A 25,663-nucleotide genomic window follows, 5' to 3' on the forward strand; every position below is an offset into this window, starting at 1 on the left:
GCCTTGGTCACACCCTTCCCAGCTTCCCCCCTCCCGCTTTGCCCGCCATGTTCTGGAGGAGGAGATACGTGTAGCCTGGCTTTAGCTGGCTTAGCATTAGCAACACATAGCTAGGCGGAGGCGCAACAAGCTCCCACTGAACGCCGAAATAAGTACACTATTTTGATTTTTTTCCTTGGAATTTGCGAAACTAGTTTATGAATTTTTATCCCTGGACTAACAGTTAAACCTGACGTGGCCCAAAAGATATGGTAAGTTAACGTCGGCTTTGAAGACAGTCGAGTTGTTTTGTTTTTCCAGGGTGTCCTGTAATCCAGTTTGCTCTGGTGATGTCTCCACCGAGCACCCGTCTTGGATGCTAGCTTGAAGGATTGCTAACTAGCTTAGCATGCTAGTTGGCTGTCTTAGTCTTCAAAAGACGCTTGGGAGCAGACTGTAGTGGTTATCAACTTCCCAGTTGCGTGTGCGATTGAGTGTGAATCAAATAAATGACACGCTTTGTGTTACATTTATGTGCTGAGTGATCAGCAGTTGATATATTAGCGAGAGATGAGATCTGCCGTTGGCTAACAAGCTTAGCTAGCTTTGATCCAACTTTTTTTTCCCAAAGCTAAGTTTTTATCTCGAATTAGGAATTAATGTTAGTCAATTGATATATCTACTAACAAAAATATCAGACTCGGTGGCAAAACTGATTGAAACATAACACATAATAACTCAAACTTTAGTTGGAATACACTCTTTTTAACTGTTTGAGTTAACTAAATTAACGAAAGCAAGTTAACGTTCGCTAGCTTATTTTGCTAGCTAATGACAACTACTTGCCGCAAGTTTGCACTCAACTTGCTAACGTTAGCGGTAACCCCAAATCGGCTAGTTATTCCACCCGATGTATTAAAATAACGTTGCACAAAGTTATATCTCTGCTGCATCTACCATTATTTTGCAATTCAAATAGGTAATTTATTGAAAATATGACTGAAGCAGCTACTCTAGCTTATGTGCTATCAATCACACCAGTTCAATGAATCGCAGTGATTTGTTCTGTTTCTTCCTTTTTTTGGGAGCGGTATATTTATTGTTATTTCTTTCACCAACTCACCATGCTTTGATAGAAATTACTGCGAAATTAGATCATGCTATTGTGAGTCATCGTGGCAAAACATGACGTGTTGAAGTTATTGAGATTTGTAGGGAAATTCGTTACGGTGTGGGCGCTGTCTGTTTACTCCGTTTCCAATCGGTTAACCCTGCTAGGAGGTAGAAAGGCATGTACACTTACAGACACTGAACAGTTGCAGGGTTTATTTATTTTATGAGGTATACTCGGAGATGCTGGTGTTTGGATGTGAGCTTCAAAGCTGCACATATAAACGTGGCCCGAGAGAGGGGCAGGGCTTTGTCTATTGTCGGGATGATCAGTCAGTCACAGTGGGTGACAGATGCATCATCACCGTCCTCCTCCCTTCCCTGACTTGGCTTTGTCTCCCAGCCGGCCAGGGAGGACAAAAGGCGGGGTGACATACCAATGAGAAGGTGGCTTCTCCTCTCGTCTTGTCCTCACTGCTTCAGGCTTGATGCTCATTATAACTCTTATTTTCTCAGTTACCTTAAGGCTTTTGAAACATGATTTAATGGTTTGATTTTACTCAGGTTAGAACTGATACTTGGGAGGTCCCGATCAAGTTTTATTTGCCCCCGAGTCCTGATCAGATACTTGTATTTACCGGGATAATACAGCTGCACAATGCACACTTCAAGTACTTAAAGTTCTTAAAATAATCCACTGTATATGCTTGGCAGGTTAATAGCAATTTCATTATTACAAAATAACAAATTAAACAAATTGAAAAATATTTTAATATGGCTCTTATCACAATTCCACTGAGTGCAGCATTTGTTTTTGTTTTTTAGCAAAATAAAAAAGTAAACAAACTAAAATGTGTCCTCAGAAAATAGCTCTCAAATCCACTCAGTACAGCATTTGTTTTTGCAACAAAATAACAAAGCAAACAAACTAAAATTTGTCTTTAGAAATTGCTCCCAAATCCACTCAGTGTAGTATTGTAAAAAGTACAAAAGTACAGAACATTAAAAATGAGTACTATAATCACAATTCCATGTCATAGTAGTGTTAAAGCTAAATTTTAACCATCCCAGTCACAACAGATAAAAAAAAACAGTCACTACCCCGCTTATTACAATATTATAGTAAAACTAGTTTGCTTAAAACAACTAAAAGGTCATTTAGAGTGGTGTAGCAGTTTAAGATGAACATGAAAAAAAACAGTTTCTACTAATTTGAAAAGCAGCATTTCAACCTGAATATCTGCTGCAAATCGCGCTCTCTGTTTACGACACCTGTGTGACGATGGTAGTAAACAAAGGATTGAGGGTGCATGCTCAAAATAGCCGATCCCGAACAATTTAAAAAATACGATGATACAGATCCTTTCGATCCGGTCGGGACATCCCTTCTTGATATGTTTGTTCGTTTGTCTTGAAGGAACCTAATCCTTGAGCAGCCGACTGGTTGAAGATTAATTACTTGTATATGTTGCTTGTGATTACACTGACATGGAGCCCAAATGAAGATGGTGAACAGACCGGCTGGATAACTTGAAGTCATGCTGTTACACGGTCTCTTTTTCACACAAAGATATTGTCACACACACACAGTGGCACCCAGTTGTGCAAGCCTTCTATCTCCAGATCAGCTTTACTCTTGCTGTTTGGGCCTGGCAAGGCAGACCTGTTCTCGGTGTACTGCTCTCAACTCTTAATGCTAATCACAGTTTACCTGGGGTTTGCCAAGACACACCCAGACACTGGCTCATGCACACACACGGAAGAGGTTTGGCTTTTCGTGTTCTTGCATTGAGCAGTGCACTTGTTCACTTTCTTCTTGGTGGACATTTACCATCATGTTGGGATGTTCCTGGAAACACCCCATAGGTCATGGCATTATCTCTCTCATTCTGTGCTTTCCTTCTCTATACTGGCCACACTTCAAAATCAGCACAGCAACAACTGCTCTGAGTCATCTGTTAAGCCAGATTTATGCTTCTCCACCGCTGTGACTGTGTTATAGATGTCAATCACATTTTTCTGTCCCACGTCTGAGTCCTTTGATTCTGAGTATCTTGCCGCATAGACCCTGTTTTGAGTATTTGTATAGTTTTTGACATTGTCATATCATCTGCTTTTTGTGTGCTTTGCAGTTCTTGTGTAGGTCATTTATTCACCTCGCCGTTAGGTTCCAGTGTCAATACACAGTGCTATGTGGCATTTTTGATAGCTGACATTCTGCAGGGGTTCCCACACATTCACTCACTTGCCATGATTGAAACAACGGCTGCCATGAATAGATTTTTATATTTTTGGACTTTGACTGTCATCAGAAGCGCTATTAAATTGTATATACCATTTGGTTATTAATTTAACCACCTTCGGAGCAGAGAGTGTACTCTGGGCACAGGCAGAGCAGCAGAACGCCAGACACAGTGAAAGTGAAAGTAAATACAGTTGCAGCAGCTACTCCTCCAATCCATCTGTGTGATGTGCTCGGCTGTGATCAGATCACCTGATCCACCCATGATTCAAACTCCACAAACTGCTGAGGAAAAAATTATGTCATGAAGAGTTACACCTACGCTGCATTCAGGGACCCCCAAAAATATCCAAATTTTAGAGGGGACACATAATGTTACAAAGGACACACATAAGATTCTAATTTTGTTAAATTTACAGTTCAGCAAGTTAAAATGCACTACCACAACACTACATTGATATGTTGTCAGTCTGCTCTGTGCATTGATTATATACTCTGAGTAACTGTGTTTAGACTATGTTGTCCTCTCTCTATAGAGTAGTTATTGCTTCAAGAAGGTTTGCAGAAGAAAATGACTTTGTTAGGTCACACTAATTTTATTTGCCACAGACATTTTGTCATTGTTGCATGGTCGTGCCCTTATGCTTTTTCGTCAGCTTCCTATTAAATTAATTCTTAAAATGTAAACATCAATATCAAATTATATTGCTGTTAATTTTGTTGTGTCTAAAAGCCTTTCCATGTAAGCCACAGCTCTGATAATAACAGTAAGCTTACTAGTGTCTTATTTGGATAAAACAGGATACCACACGCTTAATTTGAATTTTCTGACTTTGCATGTGCACGCCACTGTGTTGCCCAAGTCCGTTATAGTGGTAATGTGGTTAATATTTTGCAAATGACAAACATTTACGAGGTAAATTCTCTTCTCTTATACATTCAAAAAAACTTTGGACTGAGGCCAACTTTTTACATGGTTGTAGGGCACTGTCAGTTTTCTGCTGACGCTACACTTCCATCCATCTCTATGCATTAAATGTCATAGATTTCTGCACGAAAATGACAGCTTCGTGGCAGAAAAAGATCCAAATGTGTGGAAGGCAACATGACTAATATAAAGAAGCAAAATGTAAGGAGTGGTAGATGATGTATAGAAGATCCATAATGTTAAATGAAAGTCAATGTTAATCCAGTGTTGCCACTAGGCAAAAGTAAATACATGTGTACAAGTAATCCGATCCAGGAGCTAGGACCGCTGATTGAATTATCGAGAATATTATGATAAATGAGGGACTAGATTGGCATTGAGTAGATGCTGTTATTTCCCTAATTTAGTTAATTTCTTCTCAAACTTCCTTGACCTCCATGTGTATCAGGCAGATACAGACAGACAGGCAGAGACAGAAGCTGCAAGAAGTAGACCCTGGAATAAATGATTTCTATGATTATCTTCCAATTCTAGCAACAACGAAGCATGATGGTAATATGACAAGACTGACAGGCTCAGTTGTTCAAACATAACGAACCTGCATAGACACATGAATAGCCTATGTATTTCTACACATACACACACACACGTTTTGTATGCCGTCTCCTCTGGGCCTTAGGGCTCGAGTGATCTAAGCACAGAGGGGCTGAAGGAAGGCGGGCCAGCGGTGTCTTGTGGTGGGGGTTGTTCCGGGGTGTGGGGGGCACTGGGATGGACAAGACAGACTCTCCTCTCTTCCTCCTGTCTGCCATGGGTGAATAGGTGATTATAGCAGCAGATGTGTCATTAGGTCTGAGCTGTATTCATGCGGATGCAGGGTGCAGGAGGGTGACGAGGGAATGCTTGGGGGGGGCATGCGCCACAGGAATCACATTTCACTGGTGTTTAGTAAATTTAGGGGATGTGCCAAGTTGTTTTCTTAACCCTTTCTCTAACACTCACACTCCTCCTCATTTCCTCACCCGCATTCCCCTCAGCTGTCTTTCCATGGCATTGCTAGACAGGAAGCTACCTAAAACAAATGCATACATAAATGTGCTCAGCCACTTGCTATTTTCGAAAATAAAACATTGCTTTTTAACACAGACTCTGCATAGACTGCTAATCATTTTTAACACTCTTCCTTGGTTCATGGAAGTACTACCTTGTGGGGCATGTCAGTGCACGTGTAGTGCGGGGATCAGATTACTGAATAGGTGAAGTCATCGCAGGTCTAGATATGGTGGCTGTTAGAGGAACAGTTGTCACGGAAAATCTCAATGGACTTAAGATGCGTTTTAAGATGAGATTTAATGAGATTTGGTAAGTTTGCAGTTGATGTGAATGTGTAAAAGCAGACCAGCTCCTGTGTTAATCTGGCTAAATGATGAAGTCAGGATTCTATTTGCATCTAAGATCAAACTGTATTGCACTATTGTATTTCACTGAATCATCTTTTCTGTCCTAGCAGCCCATATCACATAAACATAAGGACATGACTTTGTAAACAGAAGGCACAAAAACCATAAATGTTTGTTTCATATCTCAAAGTTACACTAAAGTGACTTTTTTCATTGCATATGGAAATTAGATAAGTAGGTCTCACAGCTGTGAGTCTTAACACACTTTCCATATTTCTTTTGTGTGTCAGGAAGTGATTAGTAGCTGCGCTGCTGATCTGTTAGAAACAGGACTGAGAAGTCATCAGTCACCTCTGTAGTCATCATCAGACTGGAAATGTTTTATCTCCCCTGCCACCCACCAAAGGGTGGAAACACATTTTTACTCACTCATTGCGCTGGCGACTCTCATAGCAAACCACTGACTGAATTCTAATACTGCAGTGATGGGAAAGAGTGTAGATAAAGACTCATAAGGACTCATTAAGATCTAAATAGTTTGAGTTTGCTGCTTGAATTTTCAAAACTTTGAATCCAGCTCTGCTAATGATTTGGGGGGTGTTGAAATTGATCGTTTCTAAGAAGCATTGGGATGTCGGACATGGAGAATTCTGCATTGATGCACTGACAGCACATAATCGATTATAGCTATGTGACATTGCTTGTTGATTTTCTGGCTGCGGCTGCACAGTAAATTTCTACATTTCTAGAGAACGTCCTGGTAGCAACCAGCGCCATGTGGTACCAATGTTGCATTGCATTGTGGGATAACGGAGTCAGCTGACTGCTTGTATTTATTGATGAAAAAGTAGCCATGTACATTAATATAGAAACTTAAGGATGAAATTCAGTTGGAATCGAATCGTTCACACGACAATGGTAATCGAATCGTGAGACCAGTGAAGATGCACAGCCCTATACTTTGTGGTATTTTCCATTTTTGGTGCAAAATTTGCCATTTTGGGTCAGTAATGTATTAGGAACACCTGCAGACAAACTGTGCTTCGTCAGCTCTGCCTTGAAAATTAAGTTACACCTAAAACAATATAGAAATTATAGCATTTGCCCACCTAGCCGAAATTCTGTTAAGCAAGTTTTTGATGTGCTTTTTGACAGTAACTAGAGAAAAGCATCACATCACTATCTTGGTAGAATTGCAGACCTTTTTGATAAAGTGAAACACTGTAACAAGGACATTATCCTGTGAGACACCAGTTGTACCTTCTTGAAACAGTTTGTGCATTTTTGATTATTATTTTTAGTTTAGTGACTACATGGACCTTCTAATTGGTTCCCAGTAATCTTATGTTTGCTTTTGAATGTCTTGTGTTTTCCACTCCTATTTTTTATCCTCCCGGCCCACCCATTGAGCAACTCAACCATCACGCAGACTGAAATTATTTATTTTCAACACCCTGCCTTGTAATTTGAAACTGAGTCAGGTTACTGTAAACTCAAATGAGATCACAAAAGTGGAAACACAATTCTTGGTCACAACACCCCAGCCCTTTATAACAAGAAGGAGGCAGGCTCACAGAAAGTGCGTGGAAATTGCTTATCTAAGTGTGAAAGGATTAAACATATTGTTTTGTCTAGTTTCATAAAGGAAGGCACTATAGCTGCTCCTATAAATACAAATTATCTCCACCATCTTATTGTTTAGGTGGGGAGATGGGGATTACGACAGCAACTTCAAGAAAGACACTCTTGATTAGATGCATGACTACCATATGTTTTGCAGCATTTCTTTTGCTTTTAATCAGTTCAGTGTCTAAAATATTGGGACCTTTTTTTCTTTAATGTTTCTCTAATGAAAGGTAAGTTGAATTAAATATTAAATGCTTCAAAGGTGACCTTTTTAAGGAAGGGGAATTTGATCAGTTTGGAAAGTTGGAATACAACTTTCTTTTGAAAGAAACATGAAGTTGTTATCATGCTGTAACAAAAGATGTGACCAGGTGGTTGTAAACTGATTAGAACAAGGAAGTGTGGCTGTGTTTGCTCTTTTAGTTTGGCTGTGTGGAGAAATTTTCTCCGTTCTTTTTCTGTTACCTATCCTAAATGTTGTGTCTTCCTTCCACTAACCTGTTATTTGTCTGTCTGTCCCAGGTGATGGCGTGGTCATGTGTACAGCCAGCACTGTGTGTGTGGAGATGGTTTTAACAGACGCTGTTCTGGAGGACTCAGGAACACTGCACTGGCCTGGAGAAGCCTCATAAACAAACATACACGTACACAACACACACACACCTGTACACAAGGAGATTTGCACACACACCACGCCACCGCCGTGCCTTGAGAAAGGACACAGACGCACGGACACATAACACAAGCTTCACCTGAAGCCACGCACACATATACACTGTGTGTGTGTGTGTGTGTGTGTTTGCCTCGTCACACAAACATTGGTTGAACATTTTCTTCATTCCCGTCTGTCCCATCTCCACCGCCACCATGCCAAGGTCCACCATCCGCCGGCAGATGAAGAACATGGTGAACAACTACTCTGACGCAGAGAAAAAAGTCAGAGAGGCCACTTCCAATGACCCCTGGGGCCCGTCGTCTTCACTCATGTCCGAGATCGCCGACCTCACCTACAATGTGGTCGCTTTCAGCGAGATCATGAGCATGATCTGGAAAAGGCTCAACGACCACGGCAAGAACTGGCGCCATGTCTACAAGGCGCTCACGCTGCTCGACTACCTGATCAAGACGGGCTCGGAGCGAGTGGCGCTGCAGTGCAAAGAGAACATCTTCGCCATCCAGACTTTGAAGGACTTCCAGTACATTGACAGAGATGGCAAAGACCAGGGCATAAACGTCAGGGAGAAGAGCAAGCAGCTTGTGGTTCTACTCAAAGACGAGGATCGTCTCAAAGGAGAGAGGTAAGAGCTCTGTATCTCAAATTTTTAACAGATAGGTAAAGTTCTTTAGGCTCAGTTTGTGTTTTTGCACGTAATTCAGAATAGACCAAATCAAACCTGATTCTGCAATCTGGGGGATGTGGCAGCGATTGAATTCCCTCCCTAGCTGTAACTCTGCACTTGTCCTCTAAAAAGACCCCAAAAAGAATCATAAATTTAGGAGCAGATGGTTTAAATTGGACATTGTTCATTAAAGCATCATGCTTTAAGCACCCTTGCTTCTGCTCTCAGCTCTGGTGCTGAAAGCCAGTGAGGTTGACACAACCACACCAGACCCTGGCAGTACTTCCTCTGCTAAACAATGACGAGTGCTTTCAGTGCCCAATTTTATTACAGCTGACATTGTGTTTCCACACCTGTTGGTGCTAAACAAAGATTGATCCCCTGGATGTCACGCTGCTCTATATTTCGTCTGCTGTTTTGTCATTTACAGTGGATCTCTACCACAGATAAGAAGTGCAAACAAGGTTACCGCACTTGAAAAATAGCGGCACAGTTGATGTCTTTTCCAGATCAACAGTCCAAAACAAAGCCCGCCATGGACATGAGTTTTCTGCTTCAGTGAATTTTTGTGACTATACTTGAAGATTTGTTGTGTTATTGAATATCGAAAGAGGGTGACTAAAGGATACTTTTTTTTTCAACCAGCTTTGTATCATAACAGTGTGGGTAGTATGTGCAAATGATCATCCCTTTATCCAGCCAATTCCCAGATCTCCCTGCCCCCCTGCTGCCTATTTCTAGCTTCAAATGTTTTCAGAAACATGTTTTAGCATACGGTTTAACTGTAACACAAGATCGTTTGTTACCAGCTGACCACCATTGTGTCAATCAGACCAGTTTGCATTACGTCACAAAAAAGGGGGAGCGTTATAGTGCTGGCGCAGCTCATTGCATTCTGGGAGTTATAGGTTTTCTACCTCTCCCACAAATGTGACAGTCCATTTTCTCTTTTTTTGGGTCACGAAGCATCAATTTAAAAGTATTTGTGTGTTTCTGCTGCAGAGACAGATTAGTTATATGAAAAGACCATCTTGCCTACAGTGACATACTTCTTTAAGGTCCTGTCTACACAGATATTTTCCTCTCATCCCCACACAAACAGACTTTTAGGAAATTGATCTCAGTATTTGCTGTTCTAGTTCTCCGAAGAGCAATTAACATTCAATACCTCATGCTTATTTAGTCTTTTAGGACTTCTCACTAAGGATTATAATAATCTTAACTCTTGTCGAGATGGCTGATCAGAGCTTGTCTTGTCCCACTAGGTCTCAGGCTTTGAAGACTAAAGAGCGTATGGCCCAGGTGTCCACCGGGAGCAGTCAGATGGGCTTTGGCCGAGGCTCATCTCAGCCTAACCTCTCCACTTCCTATAGTGAAGAGTACGGCAGGTCAGAGGGCTCACCTGCATCCTACCATGGCTGTGAGTATAAGCTAATAGCTGCCACATGGTCTGCACTCACACAGGACTCATTACATATGTAAAAGCAACACAGTTAATTTAGAATATTGTGTCCCAGTTCGTCTAACTTTGGCCTACATCCTGAAACCTGCCCCTCCCCCCGCTCTGTCTCTGGCTTGCAGTCCCGCAGTGGGGTTGCATTCCTCAACACACACACACACACACAAACACACACACACACACAGAGGAGGAAGCAGAGTTCACCCCCCTTGCCTCTATCATCCACATGACAGAGGAATCTGCTCCTTTTTTTCAATGATACTTTCACTCCTCCAGAGACACAGTGAGGGAGAGATATAGAAATGCAATGACAGACAGAGAGAGAGACATGATTAGATGATGATTGGACTGAGAGATACATGATGGAAATGAAGAAGTGAATGGAAACCAGACCTGGATAGCCTTAGTTGAATAAGAGGTACTACAGAAATGTCTGCTTTTGTTGATGAAGGGTTCAATGACAGCTGTTGGTTTTATTTTCTACTGATGCACATTATTGCTGCCTCCTGTAACCAGCAGGATATATTGACTAGTCGGATATCTTCATCTTGCAAAGCTGGTAATATATTCCTCGTGAAATAAACTATTTAAGGTGTCCTCATATTTGGTGACATGTTCTATGATAAGTCATCATAGCTCTTGTGTTTCTACTGGTGCTCATTTCTTCTAGTTGCAAAAGCTTTTTCAAATAGAGAATAAAAGCAGAGTTCAAATGGATTGATGGTAAGATGGAGTGAGATATTTGGAAAGAAACAGACATTGCAGCCAGGAAATGCAGTAATGCAGAAAGGGACCGAGAGGAACAATGGAGAAGTTCAAATGAAAGAGTGAACCTTGGCCTCTTTTCCTTTCATCCCTCGACCCCCGGTCCTTTGTGCACAGCAGGATGGAGGTGTGTGTGTGGGCCTATGGATGTGTGTGTTTTGTCTGTTGACACACATGTGATTTGTGGGTCCTACCTATTGCATGGAGTGCACGTTCATCTTTTACTTTGAAGCCTACATTCCTGCATGTATGTTATGTTTGAGGCTCAGAGGCCGAAGCTCCGGCGGCTGAGTCATCAGATGAGAAAACTGAAGGAGAGACTGGCCAATAGGAGTGAGACAGGGCTGTCGCTGTGGGCGTTTCCACGGGGAGATTTTTGGGATTCCAGTCGAACTTTCCAAGTATTGTCTCCAGAAAGGGTGTGAATGAGCGGTCATGTAAGTGTTGGTGTTAACCTAGCATCACTCCCCCAAGTCCTTAACGTATCTGAAAGGGTCTGAAATGTGCTTCATCTAAAGCAGACCTCTTAATTTGATTTCAAAGCGTGATCAGTGATATAGAACCTGGATCGACCTTGTCGTGCCACACCCACAACTGTGTGTCCATGTGTGTTAATGTTCGCTTGTGCATTAGCGTGGCAGACCCTAAATGTATTCTTAGGCTTAAGTTTCCCTGAGGTTGATGAATGAGCCAGCTGTAAAATCAGGTTTTTCATTTTCTTTTTTTTTCTCTGGTTCAATGATATCTTTTCATCTCAGTTTAAAAGTTCAAATAGTCCAGCACTACTTAAGATCAGCATGAGTTAAGCAAGTTGACTTAAGTTATGGGATGCTATTTAAGCAATGTTCAGCGTTTCACTAACTTCACATCAACATGTTTAACTCAGTTTGTGCAGGTTTGGGTTTTTTTTTTACATTTGAGCTGATACCTGTGCTAGTGATGTGGTACCTTCGCCCAATGGGACCTTTTATTCTCTGTTATAACAAAGAAATCCTTTTTGAACAAGATGCAGTGGTAAAGTAGTTGATTACAAAAACAATTCTGCTCCTCTGCTCTTTTCTAATCACACATAGAGATGATCTTATGTCTCTGTCTGCTTGTGTGAGTGTATGTGTGTCTGCTCATGTGGCAGTGAAATTAGGGTTTTACTAAAAGTATATAAGAAAGAAAATAGTCCATATGCCTAAACTATGAGGTTGGTGTTGCAGCATTAGTTTTGGCTGTCTGAAAAGGCATAAGAGTTGATGCGGTGCACCGTGGCTGGCTTTCTGAAGTCTGAAGTCGAACCTGCTGGCTTATTGGACCTCCGTTGGCAGCATTGGAGCTCTTTGGCTGGCTTCTGCGATTTGGGGTATTTCACAACACTTCTGCCTCTTATCTAAACCTGGTGTTCTTACGCAGATATGCTCTCAGGTACAGAAATTGGCACTGATAGATTCACTGTTAATCAGTACTTAGCGTGTTTTCACATTTGGCCCGATTGTTTCATACCGTACCCAAGCATGATTACTCCCCCCTCCCGTCTTCCCCGCGGTCAGCTTTCACATTAGTGACATTGTTCCGTGCCGGAGCACACTTGTATATGTACACACTCCGATACAGTAGGTGGCGGCATGGACGTAGTTGGTTTTCAGTGTGCCAATACACACAAAGAAAAAGAAAACCACTTGCATCATCAACTATGAACATTTGTTTATATTTTGCATGGGAATGGACTCAGTGCTGCACAAATACAAAAGTTTAAGTGTGGACAAGCTACCTAACCATTGACAGAAGTTCAGTTATAATGGCAGTGACCGCAGCACACACCTAGCATTGCATGGTTGCTCCCACAGCTCCTGCGGACTGTACTCGAGTACACAAGTGGTGCCGGAGACCACCTTTTCAAGCAGACTCATTTCCGAGTCTGGTACACTTGTGTTCACACTAATTAAATGAATTGGACTTTGGGGTCAAGTGTACCCGTATCCGAGCCCGGGTCCCCTAATGTGAACCCATCCTAAAAATACTGAGTTCAGTACCCTATCGTAGTTGTTTGTCTTACTGCGTGTACATGTTTGGTATGAATAGAGTCAGGGCCCCAGAGCTCCATGCATTTTCTCTGTTGAATACCTAAGTTTTAATAAGGAGCTTTATTTCTCTTTACTGTCATTCACCGTCTTTGGTTGTCTGGCATCCTCCTGACCAGTGCCCCGTCCATACTGTGTCTTTGCTTCCAACATTCCCACAATGGTCTGGAAAAATGTACATTAAATCACAGTTTCACGCCTACGGTCTGGAAAATATATGAAGAAATAATATAGAAAGTGCATTTAAAGAATTGCCTCACTCACTAGGTTTCAAACAGCCACCTAATTCTTTAACTAGAGAGACAAGAGACAGGGTGTCTGCAAATGTTGAGGTAGTTAGAGGCTGAAACCCTGGGAAAAAAATCCACTATGCCGTTATAGCCACATAAATCTGATACAGATGACACTAGTGGTCATCGGCCCATTTCGCTTGAATCACATGCTGCACTTAAGAGTCTTATCTTTGTATAAATTATTTTGCTGGCTGAAGTTTTTTTTTTATGTTTTAGTCGTTTGCTTATTTGCTCAAATATTAAATGCAGCACCACAGAAAATTAAGATTAGATAAGAAACAACTGGAGTGAACAGCCAAACACAAATGGTACTTGCAAACATTAGAAGGAATGCTTTTTTAAATGTATGTCTCTGCTAGCAGGCAGAGCGGTGTCTGTGAGAAATGCCAAGAAACTGTGATTATCCATATATGGTCCATTCCCACAGTGGTGGGCAAGAACTTGGTGTCTTTTAGTTGGCTTTGAGTTTTGTTTATTTGTTCTTCTGACTTGCTACTATCAAGTGTTGGACTGTGTGTTATGTGATGCCAGTTTAGTGTTTTCTTTTACGGCTTATTGGTTGAAAAAACTTGTTTAAGCCCTGTTTTGCTTTGCAGTTGTTTTCAGAGAGATTTAAATAGAGCTCAAGGAAAATATTGCCTTTTGATAAAACAAGGTAATGCATCTTTCAAACATGCTAATGGAAGACATTGGTGAATGCATAAGAAAAATATCAATTTGGCTCAGGATCAGTGAAGGAATTTACACTGTGCTGCTAATATCACGGCACATATTTTGCTAAGGATTGAGGTCCCTGCATTTCCCCATATTACCATACCATTCCAGGATATTTTGCAGGGTTACATTGTTCATGTGTGGGCTTTAGTACCACTGTGTTCGCTGTCTATTTAAGGCAGACATATCGCCACTGTTTCGGACAAGGCTAAAGTCCCACCAGCTAACCAAACACACCTTTACCCCTGGTGCTTCTGGTCACTTTCCCTGGAGACACACAGCCTTAAGATGGAGCCTGGGAGACATGGGTTTGAGGATCATGTTAGGCAGGAAAGAGCTAGGCGGTGAGCAAAGGGGGAGGAGTGGAGACGAGGATGAGATCTTGGGCTGGAGTTGCATGACAAAAGTGTTTAATTCATTATGAAGGATATGTATGTTATCATTATTGTTCTTCTTTATGAGTCATTCAGAAATTAGGCTCTAATTCTACTACTTAATCATCACAAAATAGTAAGGATGGGTACTGAAACCCAGTATTACACGGGCACTGATGCAGAACTCCTAAACACAGGAGCATTGATAAGCTCCAATGTCAACTGTTCCACTAACAATTTTGAAGAAATTAAGAAAATATTTTTCTTGTTTATTTAGGTTACGTAAATGCTATATCTTTTTTTATCTTTTTTAATATCACTGACTCAGTTTCTAATTTGCAACAAGATAAAAACAGTTGTCTGTGATGCATTTTCAGTCTTCAGTCTAGAGGAGATCTTTCTATGTCTGTAACCAGCTGCATGGGCAACGGACGGGGCCAGAGCTGCCACTCTGTTATATATTATATATTTTTTCTTTTAAAACACCCCCAAAAGAACAGATAGGAGCAGTGTTAGAATATAGATCAATATTAAGCAGTATCGGAAAGAGCATTGTACAGTTAAAATCTGAATGATACCCATTCCTAAATAATAGGCTCAATATGTTGTCAAACATATTCCCAAATTGTTATGTTCAGAGCCAATTCAAAGAAGGCTGAGACTTTTAATTGTGGAAGTAAATGTCAGAGTATTCCTATTTACAAAGAAATTGTACCATTTCCCCATCATGGAAACATTTGATGTAGCATATTCACGTGTAATGTTTATGTAAAACTGCTGATGTAACGTCTGCTTCCTGCAGATGTCTTTTGGCAGTGAAGGACAGCAGGATGTTCGTCAAAGTGAGAGGTTTCAAAGTTAATTGTGTCAAATAGTGAAACTAACCATCAGTGTTTCCCCAAGTCATATCTGTGTCAGTGTTGTTGTTTTGTCTGTGCACCGAGCCCTTTACTTATCTTTCTCCATCCGCTTACGTTCAAAGTAATAAAATGATGTAACAATATGCACAAGATCATCATGGTGTGATGAGTGTTGAGTGTATGTTTGGGAGTGTCCACATCAGCAGCGGGACATGTCCTGACTGGTCTTAGCTGTTTGGAGGAGAGACGAGAGAAAAAGATTAGGCAGGCAGACGGAGTAGGACGATGTTTATTATTTAAGGAAAACAAGAACAACATTAAAGTCTGAGAGGAATCGTCTGGCCAAAAACCCCACAAAACGTTAAGATTTAATTTGCACACCACATTTCTTTCAGTGCTGTTTATGAATTAATAAATTTAGCCCAAGAAAAGAGAGGTTTAGTGTACCAACACCCACATTATTCACAAGTATGAAACTGCACAAGCTGAAATAGTGACATTATAGATGAAGAAAAGTCATGCATCATATTAAGTGATGTGTTGATGTCACCGTCACCCCCTCCCACGCCATGGTTCCCACGGAAATAGCAATGCAACTCTTTCCAAATTCAAAGACACATGGTCCCACTTTGAATTAGGAACTTACACTTCAGGCTACCTTAATGATCCTGATCTTTTGGCACTGTAACTTCCCTTGGCCACATTGCTGTGTGTGTGTGTTGCCACGTGCAGCGTCTGTGTGTTTTTGTGCTGCCACATGGCCTGGTGTAATCCAATAAGCTGAATGAAGCTGTCATCCCTTACAAGCTCACTGAAGGCCTCTAATCACACACACACACCCACCCACACACAAACATATAAATTGCTTTATGAGGCAACACTAATATTTATTTGTGTGGTCGTGATTCTTAAACCTGGTCCTTGTTTTTGACCTTCAACAGAGAATTTCCATAGCCAGTGACACTGGTTCTCAGTTTAATGATGATATATACAGCATGTGTTGAAATCCCATGTGGCAGTTATGTGAACATATGTTCTGAATGTGTCTGTTAGCCACGTCTCCCAACGCGGGTTCAGAACTGGAGCAGGCCAGACCTCAGACCAGCGGAGAGGAGGAGCTCCAGCTGCAACTGGCTCTGGCCATGAGCAGAGAGGCTGCAGAGCAGGTAAATACGTAAACACGCACACACAGGAAACATATGATAACATGGCCGAGCACAGTTCCATGCTTGTCAATATGTTTTTCTTACTGTGTGTCTGTTTTTATAATCTGCTGGTATTTCACATTACATCTGTGCTTATTTTAACATTTAAAAAGATAACTTTACAGGATGATAAATGCACTTTAGTGCACATTCGGGCCATTGTGCTACCGATACACGTACTTTAAAACTTTTCTGAGACATTTAAATTGATAATTAATATGTTTTCTTTAAACCACTAGGATTGTCTAAATCCCTGAACTTCAAAAATGAAATTTGATTTTCTCGCCAACATGAATATTTCCGAAATTGGCCATATGTGCGTGCAAAGATAATTTTCTTGGGTTAGTGTTTGTCAGTAAAAGCAGAAACAACAAATAATATAATGAGCAACTACATCCAGATTTTTTTTTTTTTGAGTTTTAAACGTTCTGGAAGTTGTATTCAGTGGTAAAGATGTAAATATAGTAAACATTTGTTTACCACGGATATTTTCTGCAGTCTAATGGGAAAATCCCAAAGGCCTTTTTGATGAGGGAACCAGGGCAACGTCAGCATTTGGGTTGGCCTGCAGAAAAACGTCATCTATGGGGCAGTGTGCTCCATTATCCTAACCCAAGTTTCTGTTAAACAAACTGATCTATGACTCCATTTAATAGACTTTACATAAATGAATAGGATTTAACAATGTAGTTCATAAAGACCATCCTGCAAATGTCATGCTGTCCAAAATAGCAAGACAAATGTGAAAAAAAATTGAGAAATTGCACGTTCCACTTATGCTAACTGTGCTTTTGGTGTGTGTTCAGGAGGAGCGCATACGCAGAGGGGACGACCTGAGACTACAGATGGCCTTGGAGGAGAGTAAGAAAGGAGGATCAGATTCAGCAAAACTGCCCAAGAAGAAGAGAGAGGTAAAATATGCACAATCATGGAGACTAGACTGAGTCAGTTATTCTGTTATCATGAACATGAAACGGTCTTGTCTCTCCTTGTCTTCTGGTTCTGCCTCACACTATCTGCTGCTTCGTGAGCAGTAATGAAACCACTAACAGGGAGCACACTAGTGAGTTTCCTCATCATTATTCTGCCTGAATAGCCCGCTGGCTGGAGAATGAGGGCACTGAGAGCCAAAAAGTAGAAGTACGGCTACACGACTGTTGCTCATGTTTCATCTCGGCCTATAATGACATGACCACGTCAGTATGTTTGAACAGCGTAGGGGATAATGGCTGACCAAACAGATGGTACTTCCTAAAAGTTTCCTCCTTTGTCTGCATTCTTTGTTCTTATTTCCTGTCTCCTGTCACTGGGTCACGTCCTCTGTCTCTGTCTAGCCACAGTCAACTTTGATGGATCTGATGGATGTCCCAGAGCCTGGTGCCAGTGCTGACCCCTGGGGCGCAGGGGCCGGAGCGGGAGCGGGAGCCGGAGCCGGAGCCGGGGCAGCCGCTGCATCAGAAGACCCCTGGCAGTCTTATGGTATACACCTCTTGCACACTCATCACTGGACATGCTCACATTAGATGATCTGTAAACACGGACTGTTGTTGTGAAGTATTTGTATACAGAGTTAGTTTTCCTGTGTGTGTGTTGTCTCTGCTTTCCACCTGCAGCTCCCAGGACTGTGAGTCTTTGTTAAATAGGAATGCTGCTCCACTGGCTCAGCAGCATTACTGCACGGAGGAGGGGGGGGGGGGGGGTAGGGGGGTTAAGGACATGGAGGCTATGGGGGAGTTAAGATATGGAAATGTTAAAGAGAAAATGTAAAAGCACAGATGAAGACTAGTTTTAGAACCTGCATGAAACCACTTTGCCATCATTTTACCCTTTTCACCTTTTTCCTGCTCTCTTCCTCTATTCTTTTTCCTGCTCCTATCCAATTTGACATCACCTTTTGCATGCTTCATCCGACCCACTCTCCCCCGATCCTCCCCAACTCTCCTCAGGGTCTGCACCTAAGCCAGCAGCCCCAGTGGACCCATGGGGTGCTACTCCTTCTGTCCCACCCATGAAGAGCAGTGATCCCTGGGCATCAAACTCCACTCCTGCCGCCGATCCCTGGAGCTCTGCAGCTGCCCGCCCTAAGACTTCCAACACAGGTGACCTTCAGGGGAACAGCTTTTTTCACTTGTCTACAGGCCTCAGTTGCTAGGGCATCCACAAAATTCCCCATTCAATGCAGAGTATTAGCTTGACAGTTAAATAGCTCTGTAATGCAGTGCATAAATATCTGCACCTGAACAGCTCCTATGGTTTTTTTTCTATTTTATTTTTTACAAAATAACAAACTTGTTTTTTTTTAATGGCTTTTATCACAATTCCACTTAGTGCAGCATTTTTTATAAAATAACCAAGTAAGCACACTAAATGTCTTTAGAAATAGCTCCCAAATCCATTTAATCTAGCACTCTAATAAAAGTACAGAACACTATAAATGAGTAATATAATCACAGTTTCACTTTTAAGTAGTGTTACAGCTGAACTTTAACATTCCCAGTCACAACAAATAAAAATCTGTCGCAATTCTGCTTATTACAGCATTATAGTAAAACTAGTTCACTAAAAATGAACAAATAAAATTTCAATTCCACTTAAAGTGGTGTATGAAAAAAAATCAATCAAAATCAATCCATGAAAAAAATGCATTGATCTGGCCTGATACCGATCCTTCTGATCCGACCGGTTTAATATTTTCGCCAATTAGTTTGTCTTGGAATGATGATATTTGGAGGATTGTTTAGTTTTCACGGACATTTGCAGTCTTTGAGTTCTCTCTATTTTAATAAATGAAAAAGTCAAACTAAACCAGCTGTCTCAAAAGGGACACACAAAGTCACACAGTAACAAATGCGTACACACATCTGCATGCTCTCATTTGCTTGTGATCATTTTTCTCAGTTGGCCAAATTATCCATTCTCATTCATACTTGTGTTGTCTGTTTCCATTTGTCTGTGTGTGTGTGTGTGTGTGTGTGTGTGTGTGTGTGTTTGCTGTTTGTTTATATGATTCTGTGTCTGTGTGTGTGCGTTGTCCCCTTTCAGGTAGCTTTGACCTGTTCAGTGCATCCAACGGTACGTCTAAAGAGGACTTCTCAGAATTTGACAGCCTGCGCTCTTCCTCCTCTGTTCCCACTGGTACTCACCCTTGTCTTCGTCTCTCTAATGACACAGTCTTTTGTTTTTTCCTCCGTGTCTGAAATGATGCCTGTCTGCAGATACCATGTCTCTGCGGGGCACAGACACTCCCGTCTTGTCATTGTATGTACATTTCACCAGACCTGAGCAAAGACAATGCTAGAACCACTGGACAGTTGATGAGTTCTCAACCACAAATGCACTCAAATGCTGCTGTAATCATATCAAATAATGGAAAAAATAGCAGTTTGCTCTGGTCTGGTCCCATATCACCGTGGTGTAATGTGATGCAGCTTTTATGTGTTTATCACTAAATGCGTTATAAGACCTGGGCCATCCAGTTAATGGAATCTCTTTTAGATCTTTTGTCATCTGCCTGGTGTGTCTGAACCAACAACACATATTCCAAAATATTTCTTTAAACGCATTCACAACTCAGTTCAGGTTGGAGTGTGAGTTCCAGTGAGCGGTTTGGCACAGGTCTTGAGTATTTTTTCCCATGTGGTTTGCTAGTCTCTGTGTGTGGGAGGGTGACATTGGTGTCTGACTTTTACTTGAGATCAACACAAACACTTCTGATAGAGTCAAGGACAAGGTTAAGAAGAAACACAAACACAGTTACTTTTCTCAGAAGGGAAAAGTCACCACAAGGTGTGTAAAGGATGTAAACTTTGGTGACGTTAGGACACAGCCCTCTGCAGTATCACTGAGAGCTAGATGATATGGCCTATAAATAATACTGCAGTATTTGTGGCTCGTTTTGGGCAGGAAGTGTTGATGTTTTTGCTTTAAACTCAAAGTTTCTGGTCGACATTTAGATGTCAGCAGAAAACTGGACCGTCACATCGGCTCCTTTTAACATGAGGATTTATTCTCTGTGAGTTGGGAAAAAACTTATAGCTCTCCAGTTCATATATTGATAATATTTGTGAGTCGCACTGGCGCTTCACGGTCCCAACATGTGACTAAATGGTTGCTTTGTGGACCCTGAGTACAAAAAAACACACCTCACCTGCTCACACACTATCGCCCAGGAGTGGTCTAAACCGGCGGGGGAGTGTGTGTAATGTATCATGTTTGTGCTGGTGGCTTAAAAAAATGACGTGACAATTAATACTTAATGTTTATGATAAAGTCATTTTTTATGTTCCACACGGAACAAGCCGTGACGCATCGGGTATAATCAACATATCGCCCACCTTTTGTATGACTTGTAAACATTGGTTGGTCTGGTTGAAAGTGACAGGATTTATGGGGTGTGAACACACACTCGGCCTCTCTGATCTTATCATGAGCTTTTTTTTTTTTTTTTTTTGGCTGTGCTGCATCTCAGTTTCTGTTCTGAGAAGACCGTTTCCATCTTTGACATTTCCTCTTGTTTATGTTGCTGCCGGCGTGCTGGGTTTGTGTGTGTTTATGTGTGAGTGCATTTATGAATATCTCCACTGCTGTCTGTCTGCTGCAGCAAAAAAAAAAACAAAAACAGCCAGGCTGTCTGCCTCTGATGTCCTCTCATAAAAGCATCCTCTCATCATTTTATTGCATCAGTTTTATTTCATAGTAAATGTGAGTGCTCATGTTCAAGTGGGCGCTGTGTGTGGGTGTACTGGGGGCAGCTGGTGAAAAACGAGAGCAGGAAACATTTTTGAATATCCATTAGACCTTTGTAAAGCCAAATGCGAGTTTACTTAGCAGTGCAGTATCAAAAAATGTGAACAGACCTTTTACACACTCAGGCCGTGTCAAACTCTGGTTTACTGTGTGCATTTTTTGTTTTACTACAACCCTAATTACAAAGTTGTGATGACCTTTTTTGTTTCCTCATAGAGAAGCTCAGTAATAATGGGTATGGTTACATATACACCAATATTTCCTTATTATTCTGAATATGGTAATATTTGGAATTTGATGGGAATCACGTCAACAGCATATTCCATTTAATTCTTCATAATTAGGCCTATTTCTGATTAGAATATGCCAGTATTATTCAGGTTTATGGAGCATTATTGCATATTATTACAGCCAGTTTGCAATATTTGTCTGAACTAGTTTTTACCGCAGTTTGTGACACACAGTCTCTCATCTGTTTATAGTCAACTCTTTGCGATGTCATGGATACGTTGTGCCCAAACCAAGTCGCCAACGGTTTGCAAAGCTGTGAAGTAGAGAAAGAAAGAAAATCCCACACTTCTGATTGGAAGGAGAAACACACCTGCTTATAAACTTTATGAAAGACTTGGATATTTACAGGTTTTTGGATATGTGCAGACATCGTAGCACTGAGCTTGTCAAGAATGTGAAGAAAGGAAAGAGAGAGTGCAAAAAAGTCCAACACTGTAAGAAAATGCTATTTTGATGCAAAGACGTAAAACGAAGAGCTGCTCCAGCTGTTCTACTTCTTCATATTTTGACGTGATGAATGACATGTTAGGGCGCATTAATCAGAGGAAACAGTGGTGTTAGTTAAATGTTCACTTTCAGTAGACATGTAAACCGCTTTGCAGAAATAAATAAGGGCAAAAACCAGACTATACTGTGCAAATTAAACATACTCAGTGTTTCATCAGTGAACCGCAACTGTTCTTTGTTCCTCAGGTGATGGGGGCGTAGCATCCTCTCTCCCCTCCCAAGGCAGTCTCGCTAGCAGCGGCAGCCTGGACCTCTTTGACCCCCTGCCCACCTCCACGTCTACATCTGCCAACCCAACTAGAAAGACCCCAGAGTCCTTCCTGGGTCCCAATGCTGCTCTGGTCAATCTGGACTCTCTGGTGACCAAACCAGCCCAGCCTGCGCCGGTCATCAATCCGTTCTTAGCTTCAACAGGTGGGAGCGTCTCATAGAAAATATGAGAAAGTTGTCCAACAAGCTTTTTTTTTTACAGAGTTGGTTTCGGAAATTAGTTTTTTAAATGCGTGTACAGACAGGCTTTCCTTAAGCAGGTAAAAACACTGGTTAGTTCAAACTGATTAGATAACCGTGTGCGCTAGCCAGGAAGTGTAGTTGGTAAGCCAAAAGGCATGGACATACACGTGCAGGCCTGAACACACAGGCAGACACGCCCATCTGCACAGTTAGATGTTGAATCATTAAGCCTGCCCTGTCTGCATGAACAATAAACGGTAGAAGAGGCCAGGGAGGTGAATCATATGTGGTCATAAAATGACAGTGTAGTAGCAGAGTTTAAATAATGTTTTAAGGTCCAGTGTGAAGGATTGAGGGGGATGTATTATTATTATTATATAATAAAATAGTATGTTTGATTGTTTGATTTTAAAGGAATTTTATAAGTTAAAAATTTAGGGATTATGTACCTAATGACCATAATTACAGCCATACTTCTTTATGTTGATTAATCATGAAAAATATTTTTTTTCCCCACATTATGTGAAAGGAATTTTAAAGTGTATCAAAAGTCTTAAAATTCTCTGACAATGGAAATTGGATTTTATAGTGTTTTTTTCTGATGTTGCATTGTAAAATTTAAAAATATCTGGTAACATGTTTAATTTTATTTTTTTTTAAAATTATTATTAGTTTCAATATATAAAATGTACAGAATTCCTCTTACATGAACATCACCAAAAAAGTTACGTTTTATGTTACAAGAAGTATTTGGGCAAAATTGTCCCTTAGGCAATTGATGTCAGTTTTAGTTGATATAAAACTGGTCTTAAATTTAAATCCAAGTGGCATTAAAAAGTCTTCTGTCTAACTTGCCTTCGGCTGTAGGAACCCTGTAGTAATATTGACAGTATTGTAGAAACCATCTCTGGTCCTCTGTGAGCTCAGTAACATTTTGTTCATTCCTTTCTTCAGGTGGCTCTGCTCCAGCTCCAGCAGCCCACGCCAACCCCTTCCAAGTGAGCCAGCCAGCCCCTCCCACCCTCAACCAGATGCGCGTCAGCCCCATGCCCGCCAGCTTCGGCATGGCCGAGCCCATGGCCATCTCCTCGCTGCCCGCGCAGCCCATCACCATGGTCCCCCTGGCAGGCATGACCCCCATGGCCCGCGTCATGCCTGGAATGGGGGTCGGCACTGTCGGAGGCGTGGGGATGTCCATGCCCCAGCCGCTGATGAGCATGCCGCCCCAGGCTGGAACGCAGCCCCCCGGAACCACCAACCCTTTCCTTTTGTGAGGGGGCGTCCGGGGGACGACTTGCCCCAGAGTTACCCTCTCTCTCTTTCTCCCTCTTCTACTTTGGCTCCTTAAGAAGCTTCAAAACGAACAAGGAGATCCCATTTATCCCTTTATAACCAACTCCCGGCCAGGTCGTAGTCCCATCCTGGCCTCCTCTCCAACTTAACACTCCTTTACTCCTTCCTCCTCCGTCTCTTTGTCTCAGTGCTACAAGCTGCCTAGTCCTGTGTGTTCCATACTGATCTGACGATGATGTTGATGACCACAACAAGTTTGCATCTATCTACAGACCTACAGAGTAGCAGTGGTGTTTACAGTTTTTCCACAGAGGCGGGACGGTCTCTCCTCCCCCGTCTCCTTCACTCGCCTCCTCTCCCTTACTTCTTCCCTTAGGACTGCTCTTTTCTTCCTCTGTGGTGGAGTGACAGCAGAGTCTGACCATACTAACGCCAGGATCTTATCTCTTCAGTAGAGCTAATCTTTTATAAGCCCTGTCAGCTGTTGTGTGTGTGTGTGTGTGTGTGATTGTGTGTGTGCGTGTGCGTGAGTGAGTGAGTGTGAGTGCACATCTCAGTACTTTTACACTGTGTATATTCCAGCGTGTTTTACTTACACACACTGGAGTACGGATGAGAGATGGTCAGATGTGTTTATACTCTTGTGTGTGTACGTCTGTGTTACTAAGCAGGGATTTTGCACAATTTTTTGTCTATTTTTGTTTTTCTTTCTGCGACTGTTGGGCTCACCGTTACACCTTAGCTAAGGGAGGGAGGCTAGCCGCTAAAAAAATGGCTCCGATGACACACACTGCCTCGGCTCTCGGTACCACTCAGTCACAACTCTCGTCTGGTCACTTCCCGTCAACCTGGACCTTTTTTTCCCCCGACCCTGAACTTTGACCTACAGCGGTCGCGGGATTAACAATGAACTCTTATCAAAGGGGGTGAACCCCTTGTTTTAGGGGTAATTTTTGTCTGTATGTGTGTGTGTGTGCTCACGCGCAGGTGTACTGTTAATGCTCAGATACTAACAGCCACATGTTGATGTATTTGTCACTAAGTCTCCCCTCCAGTGTGTTTCGAGAAAAAGACATGAACTGCGATGGCATCAGTATTTTGCTATCTGAACATATGGATGCAGTGAGGCATCGTGGGACAGTTTTTTTTGTTTCTTTTGAGTTTGTTTCTAGGGTCAAAGGGAAGAGGGCGGGTTGTGTGTGTGGTGTGTGTGTGTGCAGTTTGCATGAGAGATAGCTTCCAAGTGTACATTAATGAGCAAGTTTTTATTTTCTCACTCCGTAAAGTAGAAACTGACTTAGAAAAGTTTCTTTCTGAAGTGTGAGTCCAAACAGGGGGCTTAATGTAGACTGCAGCCTTAAAGGGACAGTTCAAGTTTGTTGAATTTAGGTTGTTTGTGGTACTTTTTTTACAGTTAGTGTATTATGTAACAGTCTACTGTGGCTGGCACGTCCCCAGTTTGGAGTTTGCCAGTTCGACACAAAAGCTAAGCAGCGTGCTGCTGTGGGTCAGCAACAAAACATATTTTAGCCACTTAAAAAAAGTTCCACCAAAAAAAAAAGAAAATCAATGTCAGTATTAGCGTGTGCTATATTAGTATTTCCACAGCTTTACCTTCACCACCGACACTTCAGTTCCCCAGATATGCACTCGTCAAAGCCACCAGACTCCACTGACAAAAACATTCATTTTAGCTTTCTGAACATGAGAGCTGCTGGTCCACTGCTGCTTTAGTCAGCAGGTTAGTTCGTCTTATTGTGTGACTTTGGTGAATCCAAACTAACGTTTTTAAACACCAGAGTCACACAATAACACACACTAACACACACTAACGTAGCGATGGAGGCAGTGGTAGAGCAGCAGCTCCTGTGTTCAGCGATGTTAAATCGTTGTTTTTGTCAGTGGAGTCTGGCTTTGAAGAGAGTGATGTGACTGCATCTTTTTCCAGCTGGAAATCACTGATGGTAAAACAAAGCAGTGAAAGTATTCCAAATATAGTGCACAGTCAA

At 41.7% G+C, this 25,663-nt stretch overlaps 1 protein-coding gene across 3 annotated transcripts; it reads left to right on the forward strand.

Annotated features, from left to right (window-relative positions):
- Window positions 1-91: 91 nt before the first annotated feature.
- Window positions 92-25,471, forward strand: epn2 (epsin 2). 3 transcript variants are annotated; one of them, XM_042504996.1, is made up of 10 exons: window positions 92-251; window positions 7,808-8,583; window positions 9,891-10,045; window positions 16,213-16,325; window positions 17,171-17,275; window positions 17,699-17,843; window positions 18,311-18,463; window positions 19,407-19,499; window positions 22,095-22,322; window positions 23,316-25,471. In XM_042504996.1, the coding sequence occupies exons 2-10, from the start codon at window positions 8,153-8,155 to the stop codon at window positions 23,633-23,635; spliced, it is 1,743 nt and encodes a 580-aa protein (XP_042360930.1). In that variant the 5' UTR covers window positions 92-251; window positions 7,808-8,152; the 3' UTR covers window positions 23,636-25,471. The 3 variants fall into 3 exon arrangements, with proteins under 3 accessions (XP_042360930.1, XP_042360931.1, XP_042360932.1); XM_042504997.1 differs by having other exon boundaries at window positions 19,407-19,436; XM_042504998.1 differs by lacking the exon at window positions 19,407-19,499.
- Window positions 25,472-25,663: the final 192 nt, after the last annotated feature.

The sequence above is a fragment of the Plectropomus leopardus genome, chromosome 17 (genome assembly GCF_008729295.1).
Source record: "Plectropomus leopardus isolate mb chromosome 17, YSFRI_Pleo_2.0, whole genome shotgun sequence".
Classification (NCBI taxonomy): Eukaryota; Metazoa; Chordata; class Actinopteri; order Perciformes; family Serranidae; genus Plectropomus; species Plectropomus leopardus.